This window comes from Egretta garzetta, unplaced genomic scaffold, assembly GCF_000687185.1.
Source record: "Egretta garzetta isolate BGI_Z169 unplaced genomic scaffold, ASM68718v1 scaffold5, whole genome shotgun sequence".
Taxonomy (NCBI): Eukaryota; Metazoa; Chordata; class Aves; order Pelecaniformes; family Ardeidae; genus Egretta; species Egretta garzetta.
The window spans coordinates 5,102,978-5,120,146 of NW_009259707.1; the positions used below are offsets into that span (position 1 = coordinate 5,102,978).

Sequence of the window (17,169 nt, forward strand, 5' to 3'; positions counted from 1 at the left end):
ATGTGCACTTATTCATTATTATCTGAAATCATGCAGAGATCTGGACCTTGAAGTATCCGAGGTCTTTTCCTTTCCTCTTTCTCCTCCCCCCACTCCCAAGAGGCAGCTATTCATCTTCATTAGCCACTTCTGTTAGCTTGCTGCCAACTGAGACTAGAAAACTAGCTGCATCAGTCTTGCATGGCAATTCAGGAATTAGAATCCACAGTCCTTGGGTGCAGGAGGTTAATGCACTAATAAAGATTGTACCTTGATTAACCACATCATCTCAGCTTGCCCAGGCAAGGCTGGTTTTTAGACAGTTTGTCATATCATATGGCCCAATGCGTTCATCTAAAAACAGAGCTTCTTAGCTAAGAACAGATATTCATCATTGTGACTAAAGGAGAAATTTTGTCTTTTTTTTTTTTAATTTCAGTGGATAATGTTTTGAAGTTTTTAAAGAAACCCTCTAAATTCTGTTCTATGATTTACCTGTAAAGGGACATGTTCTTCCTTTCCTGATAGTTAAAGATAAATTTTCTTGTCTTAAACTCTGATATGAAAGAACATGGCATGGGTTATACCCTAATTAACACCCATGCTTAGAATCAAACCACATTTCTCTTGGGTATCCCTAGCTTCTTCTGGACTTACAGGCTCATCTAGTCCCCCAAAAGTGAATAAAAATTTGCAAGACTCTTTGTTAAATAATCATAATCATACAATGAAGGACCTAAATAAGTCAGTTTGATAAGTAAGCAGCTGTAGCCTTCTTTTACATTTATCTGTCCTAGATTGCTGAACCTTGACTAAATGTTGCACATTATTTGCAGGATGGTTCCACTAAAGCAGAAATAACATATTCCAAACAGAAACTTATTGCACTGGCATTTGTGATTTGCTGTAGAGTGAATTGATCCACAGATCACGTTGCAAATGTTCATGATTTGGAGTGGTTTAGTTCTGTAGATACCAAACATCTGGAGATTTAATGCTGAACACATTCTTTAATGCTGCAGTCTGCAAAATCTCTGACCTTCTCCCATTCCAAGGGCCTAATTTCTCTTTTTTCTTTCCTTCTCCCCGGCCCACAGGCACGTGCGCGCGCACACACGCACACACAGAGTCCTGTTTCTATCAAGCAATTTCAGCAGATGCCCATCCCTGCAGGTCTGAAGAACCAAGAACAGCAGAAAGACACAGTCACAAGCTACATAATTACCTTTATTTCTTTGCTTAGAACAAAAAAATTCCTTGACAGGCACGTTCCCCTGGATTGTCATATATCTTTGGAGATTATACCAATGCAGCCTATTGAAAGGAAACCATATTACAGAAAGCAACAGGGCATTGAAGGGTCTTGGGACTGGAGCCAAAGCGAAAATGTGGTAGAATGTGTTTTGCAGCAGATTGCTATGAAAAAAAGTGGCTCCTTGAAATCATTTTAGCAGGAGTAGGGGAGACAGGAGAACTGCTAACTGAGGTTCAGTGCTGAACTGGCACCCAGCTCGGCATAAATGGTGTCCTTACGGCTATTTCAGCTCCATGACAGGGAGCTCATAGTAATTCCCTTATTTCATCCTTCAGTTAGTGGGTGGGTGAAACCACATTTGTCACTTACCTCAAGTTTAGAAAGCATCTTGCATCATATGTGACATAAATATTAACTATAAATTAAAACCTGTCCAAAGAAGTGGATGGAAAGGAAGTAAACCAGGAAAACAACAGAAGCTGGAAAATGGCAAGGTATTTTGTTGGGGGGGGGTGGTGGTTCTGAATAACATGTTACCAAAAGGATAATGGCAAAATAAAAGATGCTTAAAAGGAAAGAGGAAAATTATCAAGTGCTCAAGGGGAACTCCAGGGCTTATGAGGAAGAAGAAAAAGGGTTAAGTAGATGTAGATTGGATGAGTGACATCATAAAGAAACAAGAGGAAACAGCTTTACCTTTTTACTTTACAGGTGTATATTTGAGGTTTGGGTTAGAAAAGCTGCAGCAATACTAGATACGAGAGGAATCAATTTTAAGAAAAGAAAATTTGCTTTTCACATCATGGGAACCTTATCATCATGAAATGCTGTCAGCTTCAACATAGTCTCCAAAAGTTTCAGTGTCGGATTTTTGCTTTGGATACTTGACACTAAAATCATAGCCATGTTGTCAGCTAGTGGCAGTGTAGCTTCGCTAAACTGAAAGGGATTTTTGTCAACTGACAGCAGTTAAAGAGAAAGCCTCCTTTTTAAAAAAAAAAAATCTATTTTATGGAGACAGGAGTGTAACTGGATTAGAGGTTCTCAAACTGTGTCCTGTGATCATTTGCTAAAGGGTCTTGGAAAGCTCTGCATTAGCTTTGTGTTGCCTTGACTTTCAGCTGAATAAATATATCTAATGCTTCCCTAAAATCTGCATTTGAGTGTAGGTAACTGTAAAGACAGAGTCCCTGTGGTCCCCGTGAGCTAACCAGCGGAGTATTTGCAAAGGAAAATTGTGTGTCACCAATCTCCTATAATTCCTGCAACATGTCAGTAGAGCAGTGGAAGAAGTTGAGCCAGCTAAAATAATTTTCAAAAGGTGTTTGACAGGGTCCTTTATGAGATGCTACAAACATTTCTTAAATCATCATCTGTGGAGAGACAAAATATTATGAATCAAAAATTGGCTAGGTGAGCATAAGCAAAGAGGAGGATTAAACAGTCAATTTTCTTAATGGCCTGATGATAAGTTCTGGGTTTGGCAGTGAATGAACAGCAAGGTAATACATGTGGCTAGGCTTTAAATCTAGATGATACTGATCCCACTACTTTTTATTAATTACAATTTTTCTGAATCAGTTCAGCCATTCCTGGTATCATGTGCCGCACAAGAAGATTGATGGCACTAGATAAATAGCATTGCCTTAAGTCTGGAGTGAATACTATTATTTGCCTCTGCATGGTACTTTTCCTGAAAAATTACCTACAAGCTAGGGTTAAAAGCCCCAAACAAAACACTGCCAAGCAGTCATTAATCCGCAAGAAATGTCTCATTACTTAATTGTTGCTGCGGAAACTGAATTTGGAGCAAGGATACGCAATACTATGTATTTCTTTATTTGAAGGTTTTCCCTTCAGTAAAAAGAAAAGCCCAGTTGGCACATTGACTAAGATTAACTAGGCTTGGACCTTTATAGCTTGTAAAACTGGGCATTTATGTATAACTGCTGAAAACTGATTTACTACAGGTAGAGACGAGTAGAGTAGTAGAGTTACAGCATGTGTGTGAACGAGACGTGCCGTCACCACCACTGCAAAGATGTCCGTGAGAAACATCGCTGCGACACTCACAAGGAGAAACGTGTGTTTAAAAAAAAAAAGAGGGGGTCTCAGAGCCACCCCTCTGTCTTCTGCACCTGGCCGCAGGAGGAGGACGGCAGTCAACATCATCTCAAACAAGCTGTCCTGCAGCTGGGCACGCATGCTTATCCACATGGATTTTTAAGCAGTCTCATCAGGGCTTCCTTCTTTGACCCAGAAATCTTTGTTTTCCCCACTTTTGGACCCCAAATGGCTTCCTTTAACATTGTTCAGGACTTTAAGGTTAACTTAATCAAGTTTGGAGAAAGATCTAAATTGGTTTTAAATTAGACCGTTACCTTGTAGTGGCTGGAACATTTTCTGGTGCCAGGTGGTTTGGACTTATTTTTTGTTTGATTTGTGCTAAAAAAGAATCCCTGCTTTTTTCTCTTTCTAATTTCAAAAATCTTCTGTGTCAATCAGTGTTCTAACAGCAATCTGAAGGTGCTGAGGATTTTAAATAGATTTAAATTTTCATCAGTCAATTTGAAACATTGTTTTCAGTCCAGTGGGTGCCTTATACCAATACTGCCAATCCCAAACTTCAAAGACAGGCAAGTTAGCTGAGCAGAAAAGAGAAGCTGTGCATGAAAGTTTATTTTAACAATAAAAGTCGAGTCCTTTCCATTTAGTTAGTTGCCGTTATGGGCTTACATTTTCAAACATTTCACACCATGTACTAAAAAAAGATCTTGATATAATCATATGTCACCACCAGTGCTTTTAATCTGTCTCAAGTATCTTCAGCTAGAGTCTAAAATCATGAGATTTGGCACACAGGAACATATTCTGGATTTGTTTCTGCTTGACCTTACAAAGTGTTGACACTTGCTGGACACCCAAATCCTTTCTCCTGATTTCTGAGATTCTGTTCTTGGCAGCCAGAAGGAGACTCTGCACAGAGTATAATGTTTCTCTTCTCAAAAAATATTTTACTACATTTAAATCTTGGCACTCCTCAGCGGTGACAACCTATAGTTTGGGGTATTTTTCATGTTGGTTTTCTGATTTTTTTTTTCTAATTTTATTTCATTTTATAGTTGTCTGAATTCCAAATGGTAGTGATAACAACTTAAAATATTATTCTAGCAAATTCACATTCATATATTCATGTTAATGGCAATTATTAACCCTGGCAAATATCGGTGGTCTTACTAAATCTTTGTGGCAGAAAGGGTTACGTCAAATTTAAATTATGTAGAAAGCTTTATTATATATCCCAACTCAAAGTAAAAAGGGAGAAGAGAAGCTAGCTGAAAAAAAAAAAAGACCATTAAGGCCATTTTTCATTGAAGTGTGGATGAGAAATAATCTTGGGGAAAAGAAGAAATGAAAGATTTTGACATGTCAAAAAAAAAAAAAAAGGTCACCCTTATTTTTAATCAGCCCTCTGGTCCTTTCCCTGGATGAAGGCATCATTGTCAGAGTCGGGCAGGCAAGGTGGGAGGGAAGAGCTCTGCTGCTGTAACAGATTGGTTTCTGCACAGCACATAGCAGGCTTCTCAGAAGATGTTTCCCTGAGGGTGACAGTGGGGGTCAGCCACCGTATAACCTGGAGGAACTGCTTCTCGGGCAAATGGAAATCAAAGTACTGAATAGCGTCATCCACAAACAGGATAACTTTAGGTCAAAGCCACTAGATGTTCCCAGTCTGACTGCCCCGATTCTTCAATTGACAGAGATAGTGGAAAGCATTGCCCTTCAGAAGAAAGGGACACGTAGCTCATCCCTGTGCGTACTTCTGGGCTCGGTACCTCAACTTGTAGGGAAAAAACCACTTTGTTAGCGAATGGGGTTTTACTGGTGGAAACACCTTTAGTCTATATGCACAACACCCCGTTTTCTAGAATGTAAGCAAATGGCCCTGTGAGGGAAAAGCAGAGAAAAGCAGGTGAGAAAGCAATACTTTTTCAGATCACAGCCTTAGGATTAAATGTCCACATTGCAAATCTCCTTTTCATCAGTTTATCATCATAAACCTTTACTGTTTGAATATTTCTCAAGATGTAATTCCTTAATCTTTTGAAAACAATAGCACATGTGCCACGTACTTGTGGCAAACAGCAATCTGGTTGCCTGTGGTTTTTGGTGCCTGAGTTTAAAGAACTGACTGTATATTAAAAAATTACTATATACTGCTATTGTTGGCACTTATCAGGTAAGGAAGGCATAAGATGAACGATCTGCCTCAAGGAATTGAAAAGCAAAGCAGTTCTGATACTGAAACTGCAAACCAGATGATGCTCTGATTAGAGGCACGCACGTAGATTAACAGAAGTATAATAAATCACGTAACTTTTTACCCTCTAATAAAATAAAAGAATGCAGTTTTATTAGGAAATAAACTGTTTATCAAGAATGCTTTAAAGGTGACATTTATTACTAATAAACTATGTTGAAAGGGCTGATCCTTTCATTGGCAGAACAGCCAGAGACTTTCCTCTATGTAAAAAATGCCCCAGCTCAGTCCGTGCTGGGTCAGGAAGGACTTCCATCAGCACTAACGAAGGATGGGCAAGAGACTCACACGCACCTTTTTTCAAACAAGAACATTCTCTTTTCTCTTTAAAAAGGAATGAGTCATGGAAATATAACTCCAGTGTTATTTTGGAACTGATCGTGGATCTCAGCACGACTCCTTGGAATATCACTGAGAAACAATTCCACAGTCAGCTAACGGTATCGAAACCCAGCAAAGCATCTGCCAGGCAAACTCTTGACAGTGTCAGGGAGCCCCCTGCTTAGGCAGGATGTTATTTGCTCTTCAGCTCTTGGAACTTATGGGCCGACTCTTCAAAGGTTGTCACACTCTGCCCTGCTTCTCGTATTAATTCTGCTAAGTTATTGTGTAGCAAATATTACGGCTGTTGGTGCTGAACATGTCAAAAAACATGTCCATCCTTTAACAGCCTGCACTAGAGAGGAATATGAAGCCTCTCTCTTAACTTCTTGTCTGAAGTGTTTAATTTACACCTCCCCAAAAGCAGCTTTGCTTTGGACACCAGCTCATTCAGGCTTGAATGATAGCAGTATTGAATGTGTGTCTACCTGCTCCCTGAAGCTGTGTCAAGGATGACTGCATACAGTCAGGTCAAGCTACGTATGTCTCTTAGCTATTAAAAAATGGTCCTTCAAAATGACACAGGGAGGAGACAAAGGTGGAGTGCAGCACACCTTGTTTAGGGCTTGCCACGTGGCTGTGTCCTGCAAAGCTCAAACATGTTGCAGATTCAACTCCTTTACAATGATAAAGGCAATTTTAGGAGTTAACCATTCAGCAAGTGTTAAGCATTTATCATTCTGACCTTTTCTGTGAAATCTGTTCTGTGATTCAGCCATAGTGCGTACCCCATTACTTGGTCATGAACTGAAATTTCTGTTCCCATACTACAAAAAAAAGTTCTTCTGTAAGTCTCACCAGCCAGAATACATTACATGATTAAAATGTGGTTGCAGATTGTCAGAAAAATCAAAACTTCTTGCACTTAAGATGCATTAACTATTCAGGAAAATGAAATGGTGCTTAAGAACTGCTCTCAAGAGTCTGTGTTAAAAATCAATGTAGTTCATGTATTGTCTAGTTTATATGTAAACTGGGCATTTCCTAGAAGCTTCAGTAACTTAAATACTCCACTACCCAGGCACTCTTGCCACTGATACGCTATCATTGTCTCCTATTCCACTGACTTTCTAAACACAGTTTGCTGTACAATATTGTTTTTCAGGAGATGACCCATTCATGGCCTCCACCACTGTCAGCTATTCACACGCCAGGAAAGGCAGAACAAAGCAAGTTTCACTTCCCAAACAAGGTAAGACATGCAACATCATGTACCTGCACCTCAAAATGTGTCCTACACGAGCCCTGACTAAGCATGTGAGGTCTCTGGGCCGAGGTCGATGCCGTGCTGATGACCTTCTCCATGTGTGTGCCAGTATCCCCTGCCTTTTCCCTGCTTACAGCCTCTGCAGGGCTACGTGGTCTTGTTTGCGTATCTCCTGGCAGCAGCACTGATGCTGGTGTGTGGGTCATGGGTTCCTCACCGCAAGGCAAAACTGCAGGTGTCTGTGGTGGGGTGTCCAGATGCGGTGCCTTCTGCAGGCACCTGCTGAGGTTCCTGACAGATACCTCAGGGAACATACAGCTGCTGTGAGTCAAGAAGCTCCTTCTCGCACCCATTGCTACTGCTTCATTTGGCTTTGCTAGCCGAGATCTTTTTTTAAACCATTGAGGTCTGAAGCGGACTTTACTAATACCCTGGCCTCTGCAGTCGGGGGGCTGACGAGTGGGCCTACATCCCCTGCCACCAACCACCAGCTTTGCTAGAGAGGCAGGCAGCCCACTGCCATGATGCCCAGAGGGGCCACAGAAGTATTTGCCAGTGAAGTATTGGTCCCTCAAGGGACCAAGGCCACCAGTCCTGCTGATGGTCCCTTGAAACCAGTTCTACTGTTGTATGTGTATTCTAAGGAGGATGTGGTGCTGCATGGTAAAGCTCATCAGCACGAGCTTGGGGAAACCACAATATTTATAGTTGGTAGGTCAGGAGGGAATGCAATCAGCTATCCTGTGCAAGAGCCAATAAAAATTTCACATTGTATGACCATATACTGTTTATATGCCACAAGCATATTTCATGAAGCGTTCAATCTTGAAAGATGGTATTGATGCTGTTCATAGCCTTTTTGCTGTTAAAGCAAGCTCCTTTGGTAACTTTTAAGTTCATTCTGTAAAATTTAGTGCAGGGAATAATTATAACCACAAAGCCAAGAAGCCTTCAAGACTTGCCGACAGTAAAACAGCTTTTCTGTGGATGAGAGCATCATGATTTTGAAGTACCGGCAGCGTAACCCAAAACATCTCTGGCATGTTATGAAAGAAAAAGAAGGAAATAACTCACTGTCTATTTGTTCATTGAACGCAGACAGCTGATTGAAGGTGGTGGGCAGGCTAGAGGCTTCTTACGTTGGAGTAAGTCCAGTAGGAGATAGGTGGATCAGCAGCTCACAAGTGGGTGAAGTGCCCAGATATGGATGACAAAAACAAAGTGGTGCTTTCAGCTTTGCCGTTTCTGCCATAATTACCACCACGCAATGTGCTAGCGTGGCATGCGTGCAGACATGCATGGGCAAGGTCAGTGCATCTGTGTGGCCATCATGAATGTCCTTCCTCACAACTAAATGTATTGTGATAAATATAGGAATGGGAGAACCACAGACCATAGGGCAGATACGTGAATAATGGTTGATATTGACTTTCTCATCTTCTCTGCCTGTTCATCCATCTCTCTGGGAAATATTCTAATGGTTTGAACTGCAGAGCTGTTTCATAGACCAACCATTCATTTTTAAAGAGCCCTTTCTAGGTGGTTTCCTTTTCTCTTGCCAAAGTAGAATTTCCATTTTATTTAAGCTTAGAATGGACAAGATTTCATCTAATAATATATGAGCAGACTTTTGTACATGTGATAATATCACAACTGTATTGTGGCCTGGGTGGTCTGCATGGTCAGAAATTAGAGTGCTTTGTGCGAGATGGGGAAGAGGTACCTAACAAAACTCACCAGAGTCCTGGAAAAAGCCCGCATTACTGGCCATAGATCATGTTAATTTTAAACACCACCTCTGCTTGAAAATATTTTAAAATCATTAAAAGCTACTTCTGTGGCTTACTCTGAATCTGTGCAGTCGCAGACTTTAGAAGGCATTTGCTTTTCAGGCTCCAAAATGCAAGGAATGGTTTCCTAATTTTTCAAACATGTTTTTGAACCATTCGTAAGCTAGCTATTGCTTTTCACAAAGTGTGGTGTAAAATCTTTATTGGATCTCGTAGGATATGTCTCCATAACTCTTAGGAAGCTTTCCCACAGGTAAGCTACATAGCTGTCCCACCTTGTTAAAACCTAAGGACTACACCAAACTGTTGTGGATCGCACGTTATTCAGATAAATGGGCCTGTCAGTTAAGTAGTGGCCAAGGCCAGCAAAGAGGCTAAAAGGCTAAATTCAGGGCATCGACTTCATCTCCTAGTTCCAAGCGATGCATGGTACTGTGAATTCATTTTCAGTCTTTATGGCAGTGTTGAGAGATCAGTTCAGTTCATTTGCAATGAGTCTTGCAGCCAGAGAAGCAAGTAGGCTGCAATCCTTTTTAACAGAAGACAGTTCCCAAGTGTAAAGATACTCATCATTTTGGGGATGAAAAAAAGAGAAGCTCGTAGGACTCCTGCCCTGTTGCAAGGATGAAAATCATCCTTACTTTTCTGTCTATAAAAACTGAGTGTCAGCATCATTAGTTCCCATACGTGCCACACTGCTTTTAACCTGCAACTCAAGTAATTAGTGAGCTGACAGCTTGAAACTTGAAATTTATTAATTAGGCTATTAGAGTTGCAAAGGCCACAGCAACTGTAGCTAGACTGGTTTTGAAATCAGTCTAGTAATAAAAGCTAAATAACTGAGGTTTATGTATCACAAATATAACAGAAGTGCATATTTGAAACTGCGCGTGTGGATGTGTCCATCTATATAACTATATGCTCGGTGGATGGGGGGGATGTATGTGCATAGGCTCTACCTGTATATGAAATCAGAACTCATTAACATGGGAGGTCTGCATTAATGCACAAGAATGGAAGGAAAGTCCCGGTCAGGTTTGGCACGCGCGGCAGTGCCCAGTAGGTTTCCCAGCACAGCGCTGCTGGGAGAGCACATTTAGGGAATGGAACTGTCCTTTATGTAATAGAGGGCACAAAGTTACATTTCATCCTTAACTTTGAATTTTCTTTCTCTGTGGAATTAATTTGTACTCTTGAATTTACTAGGAAGGGGCAATGACAGTCTCTTTATTTCTTGTTTTCAAAGCTTAAGGATAATTGAATCAGCGTGTGATGTGACAGGCTGTGTCTGCTTTCCTTTCTCCTATCTCTGTCACACTTTGTTATGTACAAATGATCAGGCATTATTTGATTGTAATTTTATTAAAAACATCTTAATAAATAAACTTTAAATGAATAATTAAATTTGGTAAATAAGAGCTCACTTGATGCTTGTGTGAATGAGCTTTCATGTTCAGGCATTAATTCTCTACTCTCGTGTGGGAAAAAAATGCTGTTAATTCTGCTGCCTGCTTTGCTCTCTTTCTTCATTTTTACTGTGATTTCATGTCTTGAAAGTTGATCAGGTGTTTGATTTCTAGTTATGCATATGTGATATTATGGGACCAGCCATCATTTTGTTATTTGGGAATTAATTTATCCACTCCAGGAGAACTGGTGTCATGTCACAAAGCTATTGGGTGATTATTCTCAGCAGAGGCTAAGTTATTTAGTGATGTTATTCTTTACATGCTCAATTAATTTACTTTTTCCTTTCTTGTGGATGTTAACAAGCTGGAGGAAATGCACTAGAAAATAATCTCCAGAAGTGAAGAGTTCACCTTTGGTTTTTAAGTTACATAAACTCATACTTTTTTTCCTACTTCAGTGGGAGGATTCTCTATTTCCCTATGAGCTTTTTGTATTAGCCTTTCTTATTAAGAAAAATTTGTTGAGAATCAAGACACTTATTTGAAAGAATCCACTAAAAGGAAAAGTGAAAATGTTACAGCTCATACATTTTGCTGATGTCGAATTTGAGACCATGCAGAGCCAATGCCAGAGGTAAGATACTACGCTAGGCAGTTAGAGGAGAGGGTACATTCTTCCTGAGGCTGATGAAAATGTGAAAGAGTGAGCGAGATCCTTGTTTAGCAGTTTCAAACACTTAGACAAACCCGAGGGTATTTCCATCAAAATTATTGTATTCCCCCAAACTTCTTTAGGTACATAAATTCACTCTTTGGGAAACTGAACATGCTCTAATAGCCTACGCTTATTGGCAGCCTGGTTGGCTACTAGAATAGCATTTAAATTCAAGTGTATGTGCCACTACATCACCACTGCAAGCCGATCCTGACTTCTTGAGATTATATTCAGTCACCAGAAAAAAAACCCAGGCTTTAATATCCCTTCATCAGAAGCATTCACAAAAAGCTGGGGCAATTTGTCAAAAGTAGACAATTTGAAATCATTGAGAAATTATTGTCGGCATGTGAAACACAGTACAGATCTTTTCATACGGCAGTTGAAGGTAGAAACTCTTAGGGCTTGCCCAAAAATTTGATGTCTCGCATTTCAGGTGCGTAGGATGGCAGTGAATTGCAGATGTGTATTATAGCGTAAAAATTACAGATCAAGGCTGTGCAGTCTGGAGAGCCTTGACTCTGGAGCAAATGGTGCTGATCGAAGGGATTTGACTAGCCAGGCCCTCAAGACCCCAGTGCCTGAGGTCCAGCCAACCTCCATTTAAAGATGCCAAGAAACTCTGGGGGCCCCGAACCCTTAAGGCATGTTTCTGAGTGACTCAGCAGCAAAATCTCAGCTCGGCCGAGTCGGAGCATCCTTGAGCTCTCTGGGGAGCTGCAGTTCCTTTCTTGATGAGCTGTGCATTTGGCTCATCGCTCAGCTGCTGTGGACTGGGGGTCTGGTCCAGCGCCCGATTCCTTGCTGAAAATGACGGCGAGTGTTGCTGTTAGTGCCTGGCCTCTCTGAGCAGCCTTCACTGCAGTTGTAACTGCAGCGTGTATACGAGGTGGTATTCCAGTGTGTGTCTGGGTTATTCAGAGGCAGCGTTACATACAGGATACCTTCCCTGCTGTCATCCATAACAAAGTGGGTTTTTTTCCCTTAATTTAGATACCTTTTTGTTATAGTTTATATTTGTATTTCCCTTCTGTTTATAGGCTTCTTTTATATTATTATGACTGCAAACAAATTCTGTGAGTAGAATATGTGAATATTTGCACGCGAGGAAAAAATGGTGTGATCTATTGCACCGTATTCATAGAGATTGCGGTTGGGATAAAAGGCTGACCTTGTAATCTCGGGGACCCAGAAATGAAGTCTGTATTTCCATTCTCTGGTGCTGCCAATATCAACATGTGAAAAGGAAAGACCAGCTGTGCTACTACCTCAGGAATCTAATGGTCCGTGAAACAATATTGGTCTTCCCTCTGTCTTCGCATCTAAACTTGTAGAAGATAATAGACGAGTTTTGCCTGATCAATAAATGAACAGTGAGCAGGAGATCCGTAATAGCTATACAAGGAATTGCACCATTAAAGGGTTGTTGAGAAATAAGTTTACAAGCCTTAGAATTAATGGGTTTTCAAAGAAATATTGGATTTATTCTTGTAATTGAAAATTACTTTGAAACTGAATGAACAATTAACAATGCTGTTTATATTGTTAAGGTAATGTTCAAGCGATTATTGCAGCTAAAAATTGCTGTAAAAATAACACACCGTACCTTTTTTCTGTTATTACTGTAGGAGTCACAACAGGGATCTACAGGACACAGCAATACAAGTAAGTACCAACCCATTTTCTGGCCGCATTGGGTGGAGGGGATAACAATGTCTCTGAAAAACAGGTTACAGATAACGGAAAGGACGAGTGGCAGACTGGGACAGTGCAGAGCCTCAGCAGGGAGTGCTCGGCTATGGCCAAATGTGGAGAACTGAACTGAAGAGCGACCATCAAAATGTCAGCTTTTTTGGTGGACTGGGAAGAACAAAAAGGATTGGTTTCGCTATGGCCATTTCATTACGTAGATGAGAAAGACTGAAAGGGCAAAAGTGTGGCTTTTTTAGAAAGCCAGAAAAGAGCTGACCTGGTTGCATGGCCAGATCCAGACTGCCATGCAGGAAGACTTGTTATCTGTTATCTTTCACAGGCAATGGTATATTTTGTGGCCATTGCACAGTAATAAGCTACATAAATCCTGCCAAACTAACACCAGATAATGTCTCAAAGACCATATGGCCGTGGGTCTTTCTGGCTAGCAGTGTGGGCAGGGGAGCGATGTGTGTTTGTGTGGCTCCTGGTTGGGGCTTTTCAGTGGACTCCAATTTACAAGTCATAGTGCACATCAGCAGCACTTTAATTACATTTAGTTATGGTAAAAAACTTAGCAGCTGTATTGAAAGGAAAGATTGAGCTGTTCTGCGAAACAAAATATTAATCCTCTCCCCTGACACCTCTGACTGTTGTTAATGTTGTCTTGCATATTAAAAATACATGATCCTATCCTGCTCTCAACATAAAATCATCTCAACCAAAAGAACTATTTTGCTAGCTTCCTGACCTGTCAGCCAGCACAGAGCCCCATTTGCAAATTACAGGGCTGTGACTGAAGATGAAAAATGCCCTGAGCTGGTAGGTAGGGCTTTGAAAGTGGCTGGTCACCCACTGCGTGAGGGAGAAGACATCCAGAGAGACAAGGCTGGGAGATGTAGGCTATTAAAATGGTGTGGCTGTTTGCTAGGGAAAGGTCGGCACGCGGAAGACGATGTTGTGAAGAAACATGCAGTGGTGTCACTTAATTGCTGGCATCGGCTTGATATTGCTGCGAGTACCAGCACTAAGGAAATAACAAAAGGCAAAGGGGATGAGGTTCTGTCAGAAAATAATGAATACAGTAATGAGAGAAGGAAGCACAAAAGGCCCATAATAGAGAGGGCTATGCAAACACACGCAGAGTCACAAGCATGACAAACACACCAGCTGAGCTGAGGGCTTCGCGATGACATCAGAGGCCACAGTGTTTGGCCAGCTTTGGTCGTAGCTTCATTCTGAGTATTCCCTTCTTTCAATGCTTGAATAAAATAGGTTGTTCTGCAGATCTAATGAAACCTGCTGTCCTGTGGATCAGGAAATCGGTCCTACCTCCTTACAACTTTCCTCTGCTCCTTTCTCCAGTGGTCTCCAACCTCACTTTACTTCCAGTTCTCCCATCTGCCCTCCCACACCACAGTACCTCCAGCTACTTCTTATCTCCTCCTTCATCCTGCTCAGCAAAATCGGCATATATCTGCAGCTGGGCTGGAGCTGCACTTGGTACCACCTGGCTGATGGCAACCAAACCAAAGAACAGCTGAACCCATGCAGAAACATTTTCTTCATTGGTGGCAAAGGTTAGGATTGCTGTCAGACACCCAGGCACATTTCCTTACATTGCAGAGGGAATTTGATTACCTCTGAGACCTGTATCCATGAGGATTCCTGTTGAGGTGCTGGAATAAGACATCAAGTAAGACACAGAATGAAATATAGACCTTACGAGTCCTGTATGTCTAACTCAAAGGAAATTTGGGGAAAAGGGGGTTTAGATGTGAGGAAATGTTAGCAAATGACTCTATGTGGGAACGAAATCTATTGGTCTATGTACTGTGTCATCCAAATGCACATCTTCAGAGTCCCAATTAGCCGTTACTTCCCGTTGCACCCTGCCTTCTTTGGAGTGGCTCTTGAGCCTGGCATTTGCAATGGTTTTACTCCAGCTGCAGACATTGTCTTTCTCATGGATAACATTTGCATTTCTCTCATCCTTCTCCCACAAGGAAATCAGAGCATTTAAAAACCCATAATGGCCGAAGTTATACTGCTCTGTCACAATAAACATTATTTATCCCTGTTGTCCAGAAAGGGAAACTTGGCCTCGTTAGGTTGAGTGGTTCACCCAAATTCCAACTCAGAGGAGACAACTCCTTCTCTGGCCACCCACTACTCAACGTGGAAATCCTACAAAAGTTCATTTGAAATTTATTTTGAAACGGCAGAAATCTGGACACATCTCATCTGGTTGTACCTAAAAAGATTAGGAAGGGAACTGTGTGAGATGAGGTAGAAACTAGCACAGAACTCCCAGCTCTGTGGCTAAGGATCTGAGGACTGATGGATTCCACCACGTGTTTCTGGAGGCATGTGTACACATGCACATGCCAACACACACAGACGTCCACATCTGTTTCAGAAGACAAACACAGTGTTTAGCACCTGAAATAAAGTGTGCTAACAGCAGCCCTGTAAAAGAGGGAAGGTGGGTGGCGTACTCTTTGTCAGTTCCTAAAAGAACAAAAACAAAGGACGACACAAATTTGCCCATAAGAAGAAGCCAAAGCTGGAGAGGATTTAGCAGTTCAGCATATGCCAGCCTCCCACAATGGTACCTGCATGCATTTGGCAGGTTATGTGGAAAATGGAAAACAAATCTTGGTCTGGCCAAGAGTGAGTGTGAAAAAAACAAGTTGTTCTGACAGATAATTCCCTTTTACATATGCTCATCCAAAAATCTTATCTGTACTGTATCTGTGACATTCAAGTATGCTTAGTCTATACACATTTTTAAAATTTCTGTGATTCAGTCAAGTGAGAACAAACTTGGTAAAAACTGATAAAGCATTAATGGCCAGATTTTCTACTCTGATAGGCCGGACTGATACATTTCTACCATCTGTACAAGCTTCATCCTCTCCCTCCACACAGAAGTATGTTAAGTGACGATTAGCATAAAAGCAGCTGCAAATGCTTACTGTAGGGTAATTCATTAATATCCAGTTTGGCTAAATCACAGAGATTCCCTTTTCTCCCTCCTCACAGTACTTACGCTGTTTCCCTTGTTGCTGCATTAACATACATCGCTGAAAGTAGAACTGATGTGAACTCTGCTGGCAAAGCACTCAGGAATCCATATTCCCCCTCACACTCAAACAAACCAGTGTTCATGGTAATAATTCATCACTTATAAAAAGCCTAAGTTACGAATAGAAAATGTTTGAATATATGCCAACTGTTACTGTTGGTTTCTTGTTCCAAATTACCATAATGCAGATGAGCTCCAGGGCTCCAGGAACCCTAAAGCTGACAAACAAATACTGTAGCAACAGCTTTCTAGCCAGCGAGTTCATCATCTGGGTATACTTTCTGAGGTCTGTGCTAAAAGTGAAAAGTGCCCTAGAGATTATGAAGTGGATGTATTCCATCCTGTGTGGTTGTCTGGCTCGTACCTAAGTTTTAGGCGCCTTTAGCTGTCCTACAGTAAGTGCTTAGCTCCCCTAGAGGTCCACAGAGAGGCATTGGTGGGTTTTAAGCCATCCAGAGCTTCCCCCATCCTGTTCACTAAAGTTTAGGCACCTAAGTTGGGTAGACACAAACCCTTCCACAGGGGAGGATGAGATGTAAAAGCACCACAGCAAGGTGTTCACAATACCTAAAACCTCTTCTGCAAGACATCCACTTCCAGAAGGTTGCTGTCTTGAATAAGTCCTTCAGCTTGCTTCTGTACAGCAGTGGAAGGACATTGGTAGCAAAACCCTGCCTCTTCTGAAGGCAACAGCAAGTTTTCCAGAGGTGCCCCTGTTATGGTTTAACTCCAGCTGGCAGCTCAGCCCCACCCAGCTGCTCGCTCACTCCTCCCCAGTGGGATGGGGGAGAGAATCAGAGGAGTAAAAGTAAGAAAACTTGTGGGTTGAGATAAAGACAGTTTAATAGGTAAAGCAAAAGCTGGGTGTGCAAGCAAAGCAAAGCAAAGAATTCATTCCCTCCTTCCCATCGGCAGGCAGGTGCTCAGCCATCTCCAGGAAAGCAGGGCTCCATCACGCCTAAAGGTGACTTGGGAAGACGAACACCATCACTCCCTTCCTTCTTCTTCCCCCAGCTTTATGTGCTGAGCATGACGTCATATGGTCTGGAATAGCCCTCTGGTCAGTTGGGGTCAGCTGTCCTGGTTCTGCCCCCTCCCAGCTTCTTGTGCACCCCCAGCCTGCTCTCCAGTGGGGTGGGAAACAGAAAAGGCCCTGACTCTGTGTAAGCCCTGCTCAGCAGTAACTAAAACATCCCATTATTATCAACACTGTTTTCAGCACAAATCCAAAACATAGCCCCGTACTAGCTACTACAAAGAAAATTAACTCTATCCCAGCCAAAACCAGCACAGCCCCTTACAGTCATTGCCAGCGCCCCAATGCTGTAGGGA

General features: G+C 41.7%; 1 protein-coding gene across 1 annotated transcript in view; it reads left to right on the forward strand.

Annotated features, from left to right (window-relative positions):
* AFF3 (AF4/FMR2 family member 3) overlaps window positions 1-17,169 on the forward strand; it is a 285,751-nt gene that overhangs the window by 141,918 nt on the left and 126,664 nt on the right. Inside the window, exons 5-6 of the mRNA XM_035894361.1 lie at window positions 7,042-7,128; window positions 12,686-12,722. Coding sequence (XP_035750254.1) covers window positions 7,042-7,128; window positions 12,686-12,722 — 124 coding nt within the window. The remainder of the gene's footprint in view (window positions 1-7,041; window positions 7,129-12,685; window positions 12,723-17,169) is intronic.